This window comes from Scyliorhinus torazame, chromosome 8 (assembly GCF_047496885.1).
Source record: "Scyliorhinus torazame isolate Kashiwa2021f chromosome 8, sScyTor2.1, whole genome shotgun sequence".
NCBI lineage: Eukaryota > Metazoa > Chordata > Chondrichthyes > Carcharhiniformes > Scyliorhinidae > Scyliorhinus > Scyliorhinus torazame.
This window is the reverse complement of record NC_092714.1, coordinates 137,522,793-137,538,631: the sequence shown is the minus strand read 5'-3', so window position 1 is coordinate 137,538,631 and position 15,839 is coordinate 137,522,793. Positions and strand designations below refer to the sequence as shown.

Below are 15,839 nucleotides of genomic sequence, written 5' to 3'. Positions count from 1 at the left end.
TTAAATTCCCATCTGCCAATGTTTTGGCCATTCACTTAACCTATCTAACACCCTTTGTAGAGTCTACCTCCTCTTGACAACTTATTTTCCGACCTATCATTTTGCCATCAGCAAATTTAGCAACCATAAATTCTGCTATTTTTCCAAGTCATTGATATAGATTGTAAAGAATTGAGACTCCAGTACTGATTTGTGTGGCGCTCCACTAGCAACAGCTTGGCAATTCAAAAATTTTCCCCTGCTTTTTATTAGCTAACCAATCTTACTGGGGATAAAGGTTCCAATTAATTTTAGAGCTGATAAAAGAGATTTTCTTCACACAAAGCATGATGATCATGTGGAATAAACTACCAGATGTAATAGTGGAGGCAAAAACTGCAATCAATGAATAAACTATTGAATGCCACATTGGCAGAATCATCCTCGGCATCCATATGCAGATCAAGATCTCTCCAGCTGGGTGAATTAAGGTAGTCATCTTTGTCACTATTAATCTTGTGAATGGGAGGGTTCGTCTCAGGAGCTTTTCAGTAGTTACTCTGTCTGCAGTACTTCTACAAATTCAGAGTTGGGATTTTAAATCTTCTTTCCTGCACAAAATCCTAAATTAGATGTTTTATTTTCTTGATAATATTTTGGATGAATTAATTCCTTATTAAGTTTAGAAGCCCATGGGGCAAAGTTGACTGAAATCAAAAGAAGGCAAGTACTGACTCTATGAACATAGTTACCCTACTGATTGAAATTTTGTCTGAGTTGTACAGGTCATTGAAGAAAATGGTGTTCGGAGGGTGCTGGTGTTACCTCAGCAGCCAGAGTTTCACCCTGGAAGTCACCCACCACTACATCCTCATCCTTATATGCCTGCGTTTCTTCCTCCACCTGTCCTGCCACATCATCAAATGTACTCAACAGGACCGGGAGATGTTGCAGCATCATATGTTCCACAACATCATCTTCAGCATCCATATGCAGATCAAGGTAAGCAACAATTTTAAACATCTTTATATCTTCCCATCCACCAGTTAAGCAGAAAATCTGCTGCTAATACCCTACCAATACCAAACTTGAATTGCTAGTAAGTCATCAAGAACAAGCTTGACTGGGCTGTCATTTGACATTCCCACCATCATTACTGGAAAATAAAATTAGTTTAAATAATCAAAATTAGGTTGCCAAAAAGATGATTTTACATCCTCCTATCAGCATTTTATGGAATGAAAAAAGCATGCATTCATCTTACTGAAGGTATTCAGTTTTAAACGGGTTAAACTGTAGGTAAGTGTTACACTGCCCTAACAATCATGAAAATATTTATTTGATTTACAATGTCACAATATCTGGTTAACACCTGGTGATACTGTACACTAATACTTTGGCTGCCACTCATACAATCATAGAATCCCTACAGTGCAGAAGGAGGCCAAGTGGCCCATTGAGTCTGCACCAACTCTCTGAAAGAGTCCCCCTATCCCCGGAACCTCGCCTAACCTTTAGTCACTAAGGGGCAATTTTAGCTATTCCACCTAATCAACAACCAATCCACCTAACCTGCACATCTTTGGATTGTGGGACGAAACTGGAGCACCCGGAGGAAACCCACGCACACACGGGGAGAACGTGCAAATTCCACACAGACAGTCCCCGAAGCTCGGAATTGAACCCGGGTCCCTGGCGCTGTGAAGCAGCAGTGCTAACCACTGTGCCACCATATCGCCCTCAGAACTTTCATGGTTAGCCCACTGGAGTAGCAGTTTATCTTTGGCATTGCTGATTCAGATTCTATGGTGAAAGCAAAAGTAGAATTAATGAGAGGAGCTTAAAATTTCAACCAAATGGGAATTGGCATTGGCTAGCAAAGGAAATGGAGTAAGACTTTGAGAAACCTTGGGCGTCATTCTCCGACCCCCCGCCAGGTCGGAGAATCGGCGGGGGCTGCCGTGAATCCCGCCCCCGCCGGTTGCCGAAGTCTCCGGCACCGGAGATTCGGCGGGGGCGGGAATGCCGCCGGTTGGCGGGACCCCCGCTCGATTCTCCGGCCCGGATGGGCCGAAGTCCCGCCGATAAATTACCTGTCCTGCTGGCGTAAATTTAAGCACCTATTTACCGGCGGGACAAGGCGGCGTGGGCGGGCTCCGGGGTCCTGGGGGGGAGGGGGGGGCGCGGGGCGATCTGGCCTCGGGGGGTGCCCCCACGGTGGCCTGGCCCGCGATTGGGGCCCACCGATCTGCGGGCGGGCCTGTGCCGTGGGGCACTCTTTACCTTCCGCCTCCGCCACGGTCTCCATCATGCGGAGGCGGAAGAGACTCCCTCCACTGCGCATGCGCGGGAAACTGTCAGCGGCCGCTGACGCTCCCGCGCATGCGCCGCCCCGACATGTCATTTCCGCACCAGCTGGCGGGGCAACAAAGGCCGTTTCCGCCAGCTGGCGGGGCGGAAATTCCTCCGGCGCCGGCCTAGCCCCTCAATGTTGGGGCTCGGCCACCAAAGATGCGGAGCATTCCACACCTTTGGGGCGGCGCGATGCCCGTCTGATTGGTGCCGTTTTGGGCGCCAGTCGGCGGACATCGCGCCGTTTCGGGAGAATTTTGCCCCTTGTTTTTATACCTGTTTGTTGGCTGGATATTTAAAACCCACAATGAAATATTGAGTTGGTGTTGGCCACCTGAAGCCCACAAAGTATGAAGAGCTATACAGAAACTTGTAGAGTTTGTTATAAACAAAGTCTTTCTGAGCAGACGATGCCTACAAGAGGTGGAGCCGGGTGCCTAAAATGATCAGTCAGAAGAGTAAACAAAAGCCATTTGTTTTATGTTTCTGTTTACTGCTAATGATTCCTATTTGCTTGTAATTTTAATGTGTAACTACATTCTGACTCCATAGCATGTTTTCACACCTCATTCATTTTCTAGAGTTAAAGGATTGAGCACACATTGAGACCTTTCAGCCCATCATGCCTATGCTGGCTCTTTATCCAATTACCTTCTTCCATACCCCTGCAATTCTTTCCCCTTTATAAGTAGCTAAGCAATTCCCTTTTGGCCAGTTCTCTCCAATCACCCCATTTCATTGTTTCAAGCTCCCTTGGCTCCAATAGTGCACACATTTTAGCCTTAATTTCAAGTTAACTGCTAGTTTTAACAGCCAGGGCACAAACCTGACCCTTTCTGCTCTCTGCTTTCCCCAGTGAGCTCTAGCTCTTTTCTCAAATTTGGGTTTGAAATTTCTGAATTATCTGGACCTCTCTGGATATCAAGACTTGCAATGGACAACACAATTTTCCATAAGACTCAACTGCGAAATCTCAAACTGTTCTGTTGCTTATATTTTAAAATTTTGATCAACTTCAGACTACTCGCCCCCACACACACCCACTCGCTGCCCCCGCAAACACACCCACTCGCTGCCCCTGCACACACACCCACTCGCTGCCCCTGTACACACACTCATTCGCCACCCCTGCACACACACCCTCTCGCCGCCCTTGCACACACACCCTCTCCGCCGCCCCTGCACACACACCCACTCGCCGCCCCTGCACACACACCATCTCGCCGCCCCCGCGCACACACCCTTTCGCCGCCCTTGCACACACACCCACTCGCTGCCCCTGCACACACAACCATTCGCCGCCCCTGCGCGCCCACCCTCTCGCCGCCCCTGCGCACCCACCCTCTCGCCGCCCCTGCACGCACACCCACTCGCCGCCCCTGCACACATACCCACATGCCACCTCTGCACACACACCCACACGCTGCCCCTGCACACACATCCACACACCGCCCCTTCACACACACACACGCCGCCCCTGCACGCATACCCTCTCGCCGCCCCTGCACACCCACGCTCTCGCCGCCCCTGCACACACACCCACTCGCCGCCCCTGCACACATACCCACACGCCGCCCCAGCACACACACCCACACGCCGCCCCTGCACACACACCCACACGCCGCCCCTGCACACACACCCACCCGCTGCCCCTGCACACACACCCACACGCCGCCCCTGAACACACACACACACGCTGCCCCTGCACACACACCCACACGCCGCCCCTGCACACACACCCACGCGCCGCCCCTGCGCGCGCACACCCACACGCCGCCCCTGCGCACACACCCACTCGCCGCCCCTGCACACATATCCACACGCGGCCCCTGCACACACACCCACACGCCACCCCTGCACACACACCCACACGCCGCCCCTGCACACACACCCACACGCCGCCCCTGCACACACACACACACACACGCCGCCCCTGCACACACACCCACTCGCCGCCCCTGCACACACACACACTCGCCGCCCTTGCACACATACCCACACGCCGCCCCTGCACACACACACCCACACGCCGCCCCTGCACACACACCCACACGCCGCCCCTGCACACACACCCACACGCCACCCCTGCACACACACCCACCCGCTGCCCCTGCACACACACCCACACGCCGCCCCTGAACACACACCCACACGCCGCCCCTGCACACACACCCACACGCCGCCCCTGCACACACGCCCACACGCCGCCACTGCACACACACCCACACGCCGCCCCTGCGCGCGCACACCCACACACCGCCCCTGCGCACACACCCACTCGCCGCCCCTGCACACACATCCACACGCCGCCCCTGCACACACACCCACACGCCGCCCCTGAACACACACACACACGCCGCCCCTGCACACACACCCACACGCCGCCCCTGCACACACACCCACGCGCCGCCCCTGCGCGCGCACACCCACACGCCGCCCCTGCACACACACCCACTCGCCGCCCCTGCACACATATCCACACGCCGCCCCTGCACACACACCCACACGCCACCCCTGCACACACACCCACACGCCGCCCCTGCACACACACCCACACGCCGCCCCTGCACACACACACACGCCGCCCCTGCACACACACACACTCGCCGCCCCTGCACACACTCGCCGCCCTTGCACACATACCCACACGCCGCCCCTGCACACACACACCCACACGCCGCCCCTGCACACACACCCACACGCCGCCCCTGCACACACACCCACACGCCACCCCTGCACACACACCCACCCGCTGCCCCTGCACACACACCCACACGCCGCCCCTGAACACACACCCACACGCCGCCCCTGCACACACACCCACATGCCGCCCCTGCACACACGCCCACACGCCGCCACTGCACACACACCCACACGCCGCCCCTGCGCGCGCACACCCACACGCCGCCCCTGCGCACACACCCACTCGCCGCCCCTGCACACATATCCACACGCCGCCCCTGCACACACACCCACACGCCACCCCTGCACACACACCCACACGCCGCCCCTGCGCACACACCCACACGCCGCCCCTGCACACACACCCACACGCCGCCCCTGCACACACACCCACACACCGCCCCTGCACACACACCCACTCGCCGCCCCTGCACACACACCCACTCGCCGCCCTTGCACACATACCCACACGCCGCCCCTGCACACACACACCCACACACCGCCCCTGCACACACACACACCCACACACCGCCCCTGCACACATACCCACTCGCCGCCCCTGCACACACACACCCACACACCGCCCCTGCACACATACCCACTCGCCGCCCCTGCACACACACCCACACGCCGCCCCTGCGCGCGCACACCCACACGCCGCCCCTGCGCACACACCCACTCGCCGCCCCTGCACACATATCCACACGCCGCCCCTGCACACACACCCACACGCCACCCCTGCACACACACCCACACGCCGCCCCTGCGCACACACCCACACGCTGCCCCTGCACACACACCCACACGCCGCCCCTGCACACACACCCACACACCGCCCCTGCACACACACCCACTCGCCGCCCCTGCACACACACCCACTCGCCGCCCTTGCACACATACCCACACGCCGCCCCTGCACACACACACCCACACACCGCCCCTGCACACACACACCCACACACCGCCCCTGCACACACACCCACTCGCCGCCCCTGCACACACACACCCACACGCCGCCCCTGCACACACACCCACACGCCGCCCCTGCACACACACCCACTCGCCGCCCCTGCACACACACCCACTCGCCGCCCCTGCACACACACCCACCCGCCGCCCCTGCACACACACCCACCCACTGCCCCTGCACACACACCCACTCGCCACCCCTGCGCACACCCTCTCACCGCCCCTGCACACACACCCACCCGCTGCCCCTGCACACCCACCCTCTCACCGCCCCTGCAAACACACACACCCACTCGTCGCCCCTGCACACACACCCACTTGCCGCCCCTGCACACACACACACTCGCCACCCCTGCAAACACACACTTGCCGCCCCTGCACACACACCCACTCTCTGCCCCCGCGCACACACCCACACGCCGCCCCTGCACACACACCCACACGCCGCCCCTGCACACACACCCACACACCGCCCCTGCACACACACCCACTCGCCGCCCCTGCACACACACCCACTCGCCGCCCTTGCACACATACCCACACGCCGCCCCTGCACACACACACCCACACACCGCCCCTGCACACACACACCCACACACCGCCCCTGCACACATACCCACTCGCCGCCCCTGCACACACACACCCACACGCCGCCCCTGCACACACACCCACACGCCGCCCCTGCACACACACCCACTCGCCGCCCTTGCACACATACCCACACGCCGCCCCTGGACACACACCCACTCGCCGCCCCTGCACACACACCCACCCGCCGCCCCTGCACACACACCCACCCGCTGCCCCTGCACACACACCCACTCGCCACCCCTGCACACACCCTCTCACCGCCCCTGCACACACACCCACCCGCTGCCCCTGCACACCCATCCTCTCACCGCCCCTTCAAACACACACACCCACTCGTCGCCCCTGCACACACACCCACTTGCCGCCCCTGCACACACACACACTCGCCACCCCTGCAAACACACACTCGCCGCCCCTGCACACACACCCACTCTCTGCCCCCGCGCACACACCCTTTCGCCGCCCTTGCACACACACCCACTTGCCGCCCCTGCACACACACACACACACTCGCCGCCCCTGCACACACACACTCGCCGCCCCTGCACACACACACACCCGCTGCCCCTGCACACACACCCTCTCACCGCCCCTGCACGCATACCCACTCGCCGCCCCTGCACACACACCCACTCGCCGCCCCTGCACACACACCCACTCGCTGCCCCCGCACACACACCCTCTCGCCGCCCTTGCACACACACCCACTCGCCGCTCCTGCACGCATACCCACCCGCCCCCACAAACACAACACACTGCTGCAGGGTCTGAGGGACTTGCAGTACTCTTGTGAGCCTGCTACTTCTAGTTTTATCAGTTTCAGTTAGTCTGCTCCCTGGCCAAATTCATCCTGTCCTAAACCAAAGCACATCGCCCACCATTTCTGGATTAAATGATGTCCTCCAATTTCACCATCACCTTTCTGCTCTGCAACTGTTTCTACAGGCCTCCGGGATCTGACTGCCATCGGGTATTCTTTGTCTGTGCACCCTTTGATACTCTACCCTTCAAATAGTTTCTTAACTTTGTTCGCCCGCCACATCTTATTCTGAACTTGAATCATGGCTCAGTGATGCTTCACACTGACTCCAACTACCAACATCATATTTAACACAATACAGTACTTGAGATTTTAACTCTAGGTTATCTGCTCTTTTCTCCTGTTTCTTCCCCATTCACTATTCAATTATATGAATTCTAATTAATAGTACATTACCAGTCCGTGTTTGCAGCACACCATTCTCTGCTCTGTTAGCCTGTTACTTCCATTTCTACTTTAATATTTTCTTCCCTCCTTTTACTACTTCGCTGTTCACCTCTCCTTGACCCTTTTCTCCTGTTTTATGCTTCTTGCCATTTCTCTTCTCTCAGCTATTCAGCCTTTCCTAGCCTTCCCCAATCCTTCTGTACCCCTTTCAGGAAGCATCGTGGAGAACATACATCAATGGGAATGAAGTAGAAAGGTTCGAGAGCTTCAAGTTTTTAGGTGTCCAGATCACCAACAACCTGTCCTGGTCCCCCCCCCATGCCGACATTATTGTTAAGAAAGCCCACCAACGACTACTTTCTCAGAAGACTAAGGAAATTTGGCCTGACAGCAACAATTCTCACCAACTTTTGCAGATGCACCACAAAAAGCATTCTTTCTGGTTGTATCACAGCTTGGTATGGATCCGGCTCTGCCCAAGATCGCAGGAAACTACAAAAGGTTGTGAATGTAGCCAATCCATCACGCAAACCAGCCTCCCATCCATTGACTCTGTCTACAATTCCCGCTGCCTCGGAAAGGCAGCCAGCATAATTAAGGATCCCACGCACCCCGGACATACTCTCTTCCACCTTCTTCCGTCAGGAAAAAGATACAAAAGTTTGAGGTCACATACCAACTCAAGAACAGCTTCTTTCATACTGCCATCAGACTTTTGAATGGACCTACCTCATATAAAGTTCATCTTTTCGCTACACCTTAGCTTTACTGTAACATTATATTCTGCAGTCTCTCCTTTCTTCACTATGTATGGTATGCGTTGTCTGTATAGCATCCAAGAAACAATACTTTTCACTGTATACTAATACATGTGACAATAATAAATCAAATCAAAACCTCTTCAATCATACAACTCTCCTGCCATTGTCCCAGGCTTGGCCCCTGCTTCCCTCTGTGTGTGTGTGTGTGTGTCTCTCTCGACATTCGCCAAATGGCCTTTAAGATACTCTTCACTGACTCCTCATGAACAGCAATCCCGACTGTCCCACCCTGTTTTCTTGCCAACCGTCCCATCTAGTACGTCGGCTGGAGGCTGATCTTGCAAATCTTCTCTCGATCCAATTCTTCTTTCCCAAAGCTGATCTGATGAACTCTGCCAATAGATCAACTCTCACTGCCTCTCTCCATATCCCTCCGGAATGTCCTTTCTCTGATGAACAAAGCCATTACAATCCATGAATTTATTGTGATATTGTGGCCTCGATGGAAACCTGGCTGAGAGAAGGTGAAACTTCCCACCTAACTTAAACCTCCCAACCTGACTATACTTTTCACTTAAATGCCTTACCCAGACCGTTGCAGTGGTTTTGTTCTTGTAATGTAAGCATCACTGGCAAGGTCCGCATTTATTGTCAATCCTAATTTCCCTTGAGAAGAAGGTAATCAGCCACCCTCTTGAGCTACTGCAGTCCATGTGGTTTAGGTACACCGACAGTGCTGTTGGGAAGGGAGTTATAGGATTTTGATGATCTTTATTAGTGTCACAAGTAGGCTTACATTAACATTGCAAGGAAGTTACTGTGAAAATCCTCACTCCAGCGCCTGTTCGGGTACAGTGGGGGAGAATTCAGAATGTCCAATTCGCCTAACAAGCACATCTTTTGAAATTTTGGGAGGAAACCGGAGCAGCCGGAGGAAACCCATGCAGACATAGGAAGAACGTGCAGACTCCGCAGACTCAGAAAGGCAGCCAGGCTCCCAAGCCGAGAATCGAACCTGGGTCCCTGGCGCTGTGGAGCAACAGTGCTAACCATTGTGCTGCCATGCCGCCCATAAAGCAACAGTGAAAGTATAGGAATATGTTTCAAGTGGGGATGGTCTATGATTTGATGGGGAACGGTCAGATGGTTATGCTCCCATGCATTTGCTGCTGTTATCCTTCCAGGTGATAGAGATTTTGAAGATGTTGTCAAAGGAGTCTTGGTAAGTGGTGCAATGCATCTTGTACATAGCATGTAATGCTGTTACTGTGCACCAATGGTGGAGGGAGTAAATGTTTACGGTGGGTTAATAGGGTGCCGCTCAAACAGACTGCTTGGTCTTGGATGGTGCCAAGCCTCGAGTGTTTTTTAAAATACATTTAGAGTACCCAATTCATTTTTTCCAATTAAGGGGCATTTAGCGTGACCATTCCACCTACCCTGCACATCTTTGCGTTGTGGGAGCGAAACCCACACAAACACGGGGAGAGTGTGCAAACTCTACACGGATAATGACCCAGAGCCAGGATCGCACCTGGAACCTCGTCACCGTGAGGCAGCAGAGCTAACCACTGCACCACCGTACTACCCCTAGCCTCGAGCTGCACTCATCCAAGAATGTGGGAGTAATCCGTCATATTCCTGACTTGTTCCCTTGCAGCTGATGATCAGGGTTTGCAGAGTCAGTGAATTACTTGCCTCAGAACTTCCAGTCTTTGGCATGTTCTTGAAGTCACAGTATTTATATGGCTGATCCAGTTAAGTTTCTGATCAGTAGTTGCCTCCAGGATATATATGGTTGGTAAATCAATGATGGTAATACCACTTAATGTCAAGGAGAGATGGTTAGATTTTCCCTTGTTGCAGGCAGTCATTGCCAGGCACTTGTGTGGCAGAGAGGCTATTTGCCACTTCTTAGCCCAAATCTGAATGTTGTCCAGTTCTGTTGCATGCAACCATGGGCTGCTTCATTTTCAGAGGAGTTCTAAATGATATAGAAGACGGGTACTTATTGCTTTATGTTGGAGGGAAGGTCATTGATGAAACTGCTAAGGATAGTTGGACCTAGGCCAAGACCCTGAGGAACTCTTGCAATGATATCCTTCGGTTGAGACAATTGACCTCCAGCAACCACACTACCTTCATTTGTGTCAGTTATGACTCAAAACAGTGAAGAGTTTCCCTCAATTCAGTTTTGCATGGTCAAATACTGCTTTGAAGACAAGGCAGCCATTCTCTCCTCACCTCTTCAATTCAACTCTTTTGTCCATGTTTGAATGAAGGTTATAATGAGGTCAGGAGCTGAGCGGCCCTGGCGGAACCTTGACTGACATCTGGAGGAAAATGTAACTGGTCTGATTAGTAAGTTTGCAGACGACACAAAGGTTGGTGGAATTGCGGATAGCGATGAGGACTGTCGGAGGATACAGCAGGATTTAGATTGTTTGGAGACTTGGGCGGAGAGATGGCAGATGGAGTTTAATCCGGACAAATGTGAGGTAATGCATTTTGGAAGGTCTAATGCAGGTAGGGAATATACGGTGAATGGTAGAACCCTCAAGAGTATTGAAAGTCAAAGAGATCTAGGAGTACAGGTCCACAGGTCACTGAAAGGGGCAACACAGGTGGAGAAGGTAGTCAAGAAGGCATACGGCATGCTTGCCTTCATTGGCTGGGGCATTGAGTATAAGAATTGGCAAGTCATGTTGCAGCTGTATAGAACCTTAGTTAGGCCACACTTGGAGTATAGTGTTCAATTCTGGTCGCCACACTACCAGAAGGATGTGGAGGCTTTAGAGAGGGTGCAGAAGAGATTTACCAGAATGTTGCTTGGTATGGAGGGCATTAGCTATGAGGAGCGGTTGAATAAACTCGGTTTGTTCTCACTGGAACGAAGGAGGTTGAGGGGAGACCTGATAGAGGTATACAAAATTATGAGGGGCATAGACAGAGTGGATAGTCAAAGGCTTTTCCCCAGGGTAGAGGGGTCAATTACTAGGGGGCATAGGTTTAAGGTGAGAGGGGCAAGGTTTAGAGTAGATGTACGAGGCAAGTTTTTTACGCAGAGGGTAGTGGGAGCCTGGAACTCGCTACCGGAGGAGGTGGTGGAAGCAGGGACGATAGTGACATTTAAGGGGCATCTTGACAAATACATGAATAGGATGGGAATAGAGGGATACGGACCCAGGAAGTGTAGAAGATTGTAGTTTAGTCGGGCAGCATGGTCGGCACGGGCTTGGAGGGCCGAAGGGCCTGTTCCTGTGCTGTACATTTCTTTGTTCTTTGTATCCTCATTGACTACAGGTGAGATCCCAGAGGACTGGAGAATAGCTAACATAGTACCGCTGTTTAAGAAAGGTAGCAGTGATAATCCTGAAAACACTAGGCCAGTGAGCCTCATGTCGGTAGTAGGTAAATTATTGGAGAGAATTCTCAGGGACAGGATTTATACTCATTTGGAAACAAATGGACTCATAAGCGATAGACAGCATGGTTTTGTGAAGGGCAGGTCATGCCTCACTAACTTGATCGAGTTTTTGAGGAGGTGACAAAGATGATTGATATGGGGAGGGTGGTGGATGTTGTTTACATGGACTTCAGTAAAGCCTTTGACATGGTGCCTCATGGCAGACTGGCACAAAAGATGAAGTCACAAGGGATCAGAAGTGAGGTGGTAAGATGGATACAGAACTGGCTCGGTCACAGAAGGCAAAGGGTAGCAGTTTTTCTGAATGGAAAGTTGTGACTAGTAGCGTTCCACAGACTTCGGTGCTTACCTCTGTTGTTTGTGGTGTACATAAATGATTTGGAAGAAAATGTAGCCAGTCTGATTAGTAAGTTCGCGGATGACACCAAGGTTGGTGGAGTGGCAGATAGTGTTGAGGATTGTCAGAAGATACAGCAGGACATAGATAGGTTGGAGACTTGGGCAGAGAAATGGCAAATGAAGTTTAATCCAGACAAATGTGAGGTAATGCATTTTGGTAGGTCTAACATATAGGGATATATACCGTAAATGGCAAAACTCTTAGGAATATAGAAAGTCAGAGAGATCTGGGTGTGCAGGTCCACGGATCTTTGAAGGTGGCAACACAAGTGGACAAGGTAGTCAAGAAAGCATACGGAATGCTTGCCTTCATTGGACGGGACACCGCGTATAAAAACTGGCAAGTCATGCTACAGTTGTATAGAACCTTGGTAAGGTCGCACTTGGAATATTGCGTGCAATTCTGGTCTCCACACTACCAGAAGGAAGTGGAGGCTTTGGAGAGGGTGCAGAGGAGGTTTACCAGGATGTTGCCTGGTCTGGAGGGTGTCAGCTATGTGGAGAGGCTGAATAGACTCAGACTGTTTTTTTTTAGAAAGATGGAGGTTGAGGGGTGACCTGATAGAGGTCTACAAGATTATGGGGCATGGATAGAGTGGATGAGCAGGCACATTTTTCCCAGGGTGGAGAAGTCAGTCACCACGAAGCATAGGTTTAAGGTCTGTGGGGCAAAGTTTAGAGCAGATGTGTGAGGCCGTTTTCTTACGCAGAGGGTGGTGTATGCCAGCAACGCGTTGCCAGGGGAGGTTGTGGAAGTAGATACATTAACGGCGTTCAAAACACATCTTGACAAACACATGGATAGGATGGGTATGGAGGGATACGGCACAAGGAGGTGCTGAGGGTATTGGCCATGCTTGGTATCATGACCGGTACAGGCTTGGAGGACCAAAGGATCTGTTCCTGTGCTGCATTCTTTGTTCTTTGGAACTAAACTGAACGATATCTTCCATCACGTTTCTGATAATTGAGAGGAGACTAATGGGGTAGTATTTGGCTGGATTAAATTTGTCCTGTTTTTTTGTTTTTGGACAGGTCATACATACCTGAGCAAGTTTCCACTTGTTGGGTAAATGCCAATATTGTAGCTGTACTGGAACAGCTTGGGTAGGAGTGCAGCTACTCCCGGAGCACATGTCTTCACTACAGCTGTGATGTTGTTTGGCCAATTGCTTTTGCTGAATCCAGTACTTTCTGCTGTTTCATGATATCATGGTGCTGCACGGTGGCACAGTGGGTAGCACTGCTGCCTCATAGCTCCAGGATCCCAGGTTCAATTCCGGCCTCGGGTAACTATCTGTGTGGAGTTTGCACTTTCTCCCCTTGTCTGTGTGGGTTTCCTCCGGGTGCTCCGGTTTCCTCCCATAGTTCAAAGATGTTCAGGTTAGGTGGATTGGCCATGCTAAATTGCCTCTTAGTATCCAAAAGATTAGCTGATGTTATGGGTTACGGGGATAGGGTGGAGGCGTGGACTTAAGTAGGGTGCTCTTTCCAAGGGCCAGTGCAGACTCAATGGGCTGAATGGCCTCCTGTACTGTAAATTCTATGATTCTATGTGGAGTGAATCAAATTGGCTGCAGACTGGCATTTGTAATGATAGGAGTAGGTCAAGATGGATTAGCTACTCCATTCTGGCTAAAAATGGTTGACATGCTCGACTCAACCATTGAGGATGCAATAGCTCTGAGAGAAACCTTCGCTGGTTAATTGTTTAATTGGCCTCCATCATTCATGACTGAATTTGGCAGGATTTGCAGAGCTTTTGTTCTGAACCATTGGTTGTTGGATTATTAAACTCTGTCTGTACCATTCTGTTTGTTTAGCATGCAGGGTAATACTGAATTGCAGTTTCACCAGATTGACACCTCATTTTTAAGTATGCTTAACCATAGAATCCCTACATAATAATCTTTATTGTCACAAATTGGCATACATTAACACTGCAATGAAATTACTGTGATCGCCCCTACTCGCCACATTCGGTGTCTGTTCAGGTACACGGAGGTAGAATTCAGAATGTCCAAATTACCTAACAGCACTTCTTTTGGGACTTGTGGGAGGAAACCGGAGTACCCGGAGGAAACCCACGCAGACACGGGGAGAACGTGCAGACACCGCACAGACAGTGAGCCAAGCCGGAATCGAAGCTGGGACCCTGGCGCTGTAAATCACTAGTACCAGCTACCGTGCTGCCCTACAGTGCAGAAGGAAGCCACTTGGTCCATTGAGTCTGCACCGACCCTCTGAAAGAGCATCCCTACCTAGGCTCACTCCTGCCCTGTGCCCATAACCCCATCTAACCTGCACATCTTTGGACACTAAGGGGCAATTTAGCATGGCCAATCAACCTGCACATCTTTGGACAATGGAAGGAAACCGGAGAACCAGGAGGAAACCCACACAGACATGGGGAAAAAGTGTAAACTCCACACAGACGGTCACCCAATGCCGGAATTGAACCCGGGCCCTATGAGTCAGCAGTGCTAACAACTGAGCCACCTTGTTGTTGCTCCTGGCATGTTCTCCTACAATTTTCATTGAACTAGGTAGGGTTGATCCCCTGATTTGATAGTTATGATAGAATGAGGAATATTGTGGACCATAAGATTGTGATTGGATACAATTCTGCTGCTGAAAGTGCTTCTTGAAAGCTCTCTTTTGAACTGCTTGATCTTTTATCTATCCCATTCAATATGGTAGTGGTACCACTCAAAGCAATAAATAGATGGTGTCATCCGTGTGAGGATGGAACTTCATATCCACAAGGTCTGTGCGATAATCATTCTTAGCAACATGTGATGGACAGATATAACACTGGTGGACATAATACTGTGGGAGTTCTGTTTGTGCATGTTTGAAAAAATATTTCCCCCCAAAATTTTGTATGAAATTTATTTTAAAATGTAATCCATATATACATATTGCATTACAGAACCTCATCCCTCTCATGGGAGGCCCAACTTTATCCACAGAGATGAAAGGACTAGCAAAGCATATGAGCGCTTACAAAAGAAGCTAAAAGATAGACAAGCTAATGGATCGAAAGATAAGATCAGCAGCCCATCATCCTCTCCCCACAAATCTTGCATCAGTGAACAAGATGAACAAGGTTCTCTAGGAACATCCACAGGAATGGTGAAGAATAAACCGGATAGGAAAATGCAAGGCACACCTGAAAGCGATACAGAAATATTTGGTATGTTGAATGTTCATGGCAGTTCTTTCCAAGTGATATGCAGTGTTCAGAGAAGTGAATGGCCTATGCATGTTTCTATATGCAGTGAAACTAACCTTCCAAGTTTCAAGCAATAATAAGTGATCCTTCTGAGAGTGTTGTGAGATTATTAGTAAAATGTTTGTTGTAAAAACATGAATGGAAATGTATATGCTTAGAGGAGTTGTTGAGACGTTAATCTGAACTTGATAGGCTGCATCTCCAGAATTACTTTGCGTCTTCTGTAAAGCACCTGGA

General features: G+C 51.5%; 1 protein-coding gene across 5 annotated transcripts in view; it reads left to right on the top strand.

Moving 5' to 3' along the window:
- fndc3a (fibronectin type III domain containing 3A) overlaps positions 1-15,839 on the top strand; it is a 406,018-nt gene that overhangs the window by 236,605 nt on the left and 153,574 nt on the right. For all 5 annotated transcript variants that reach the window (XM_072514248.1, XM_072514250.1, XM_072514247.1 and 2 more), the window contains 2 exons: positions 765-981; positions 15,300-15,563. In XM_072514248.1, coding sequence (XP_072370349.1) covers positions 765-981; positions 15,300-15,563 — 481 coding nt within the window. The remainder of the gene's footprint in view (positions 1-764; positions 982-15,299; positions 15,564-15,839) is intronic.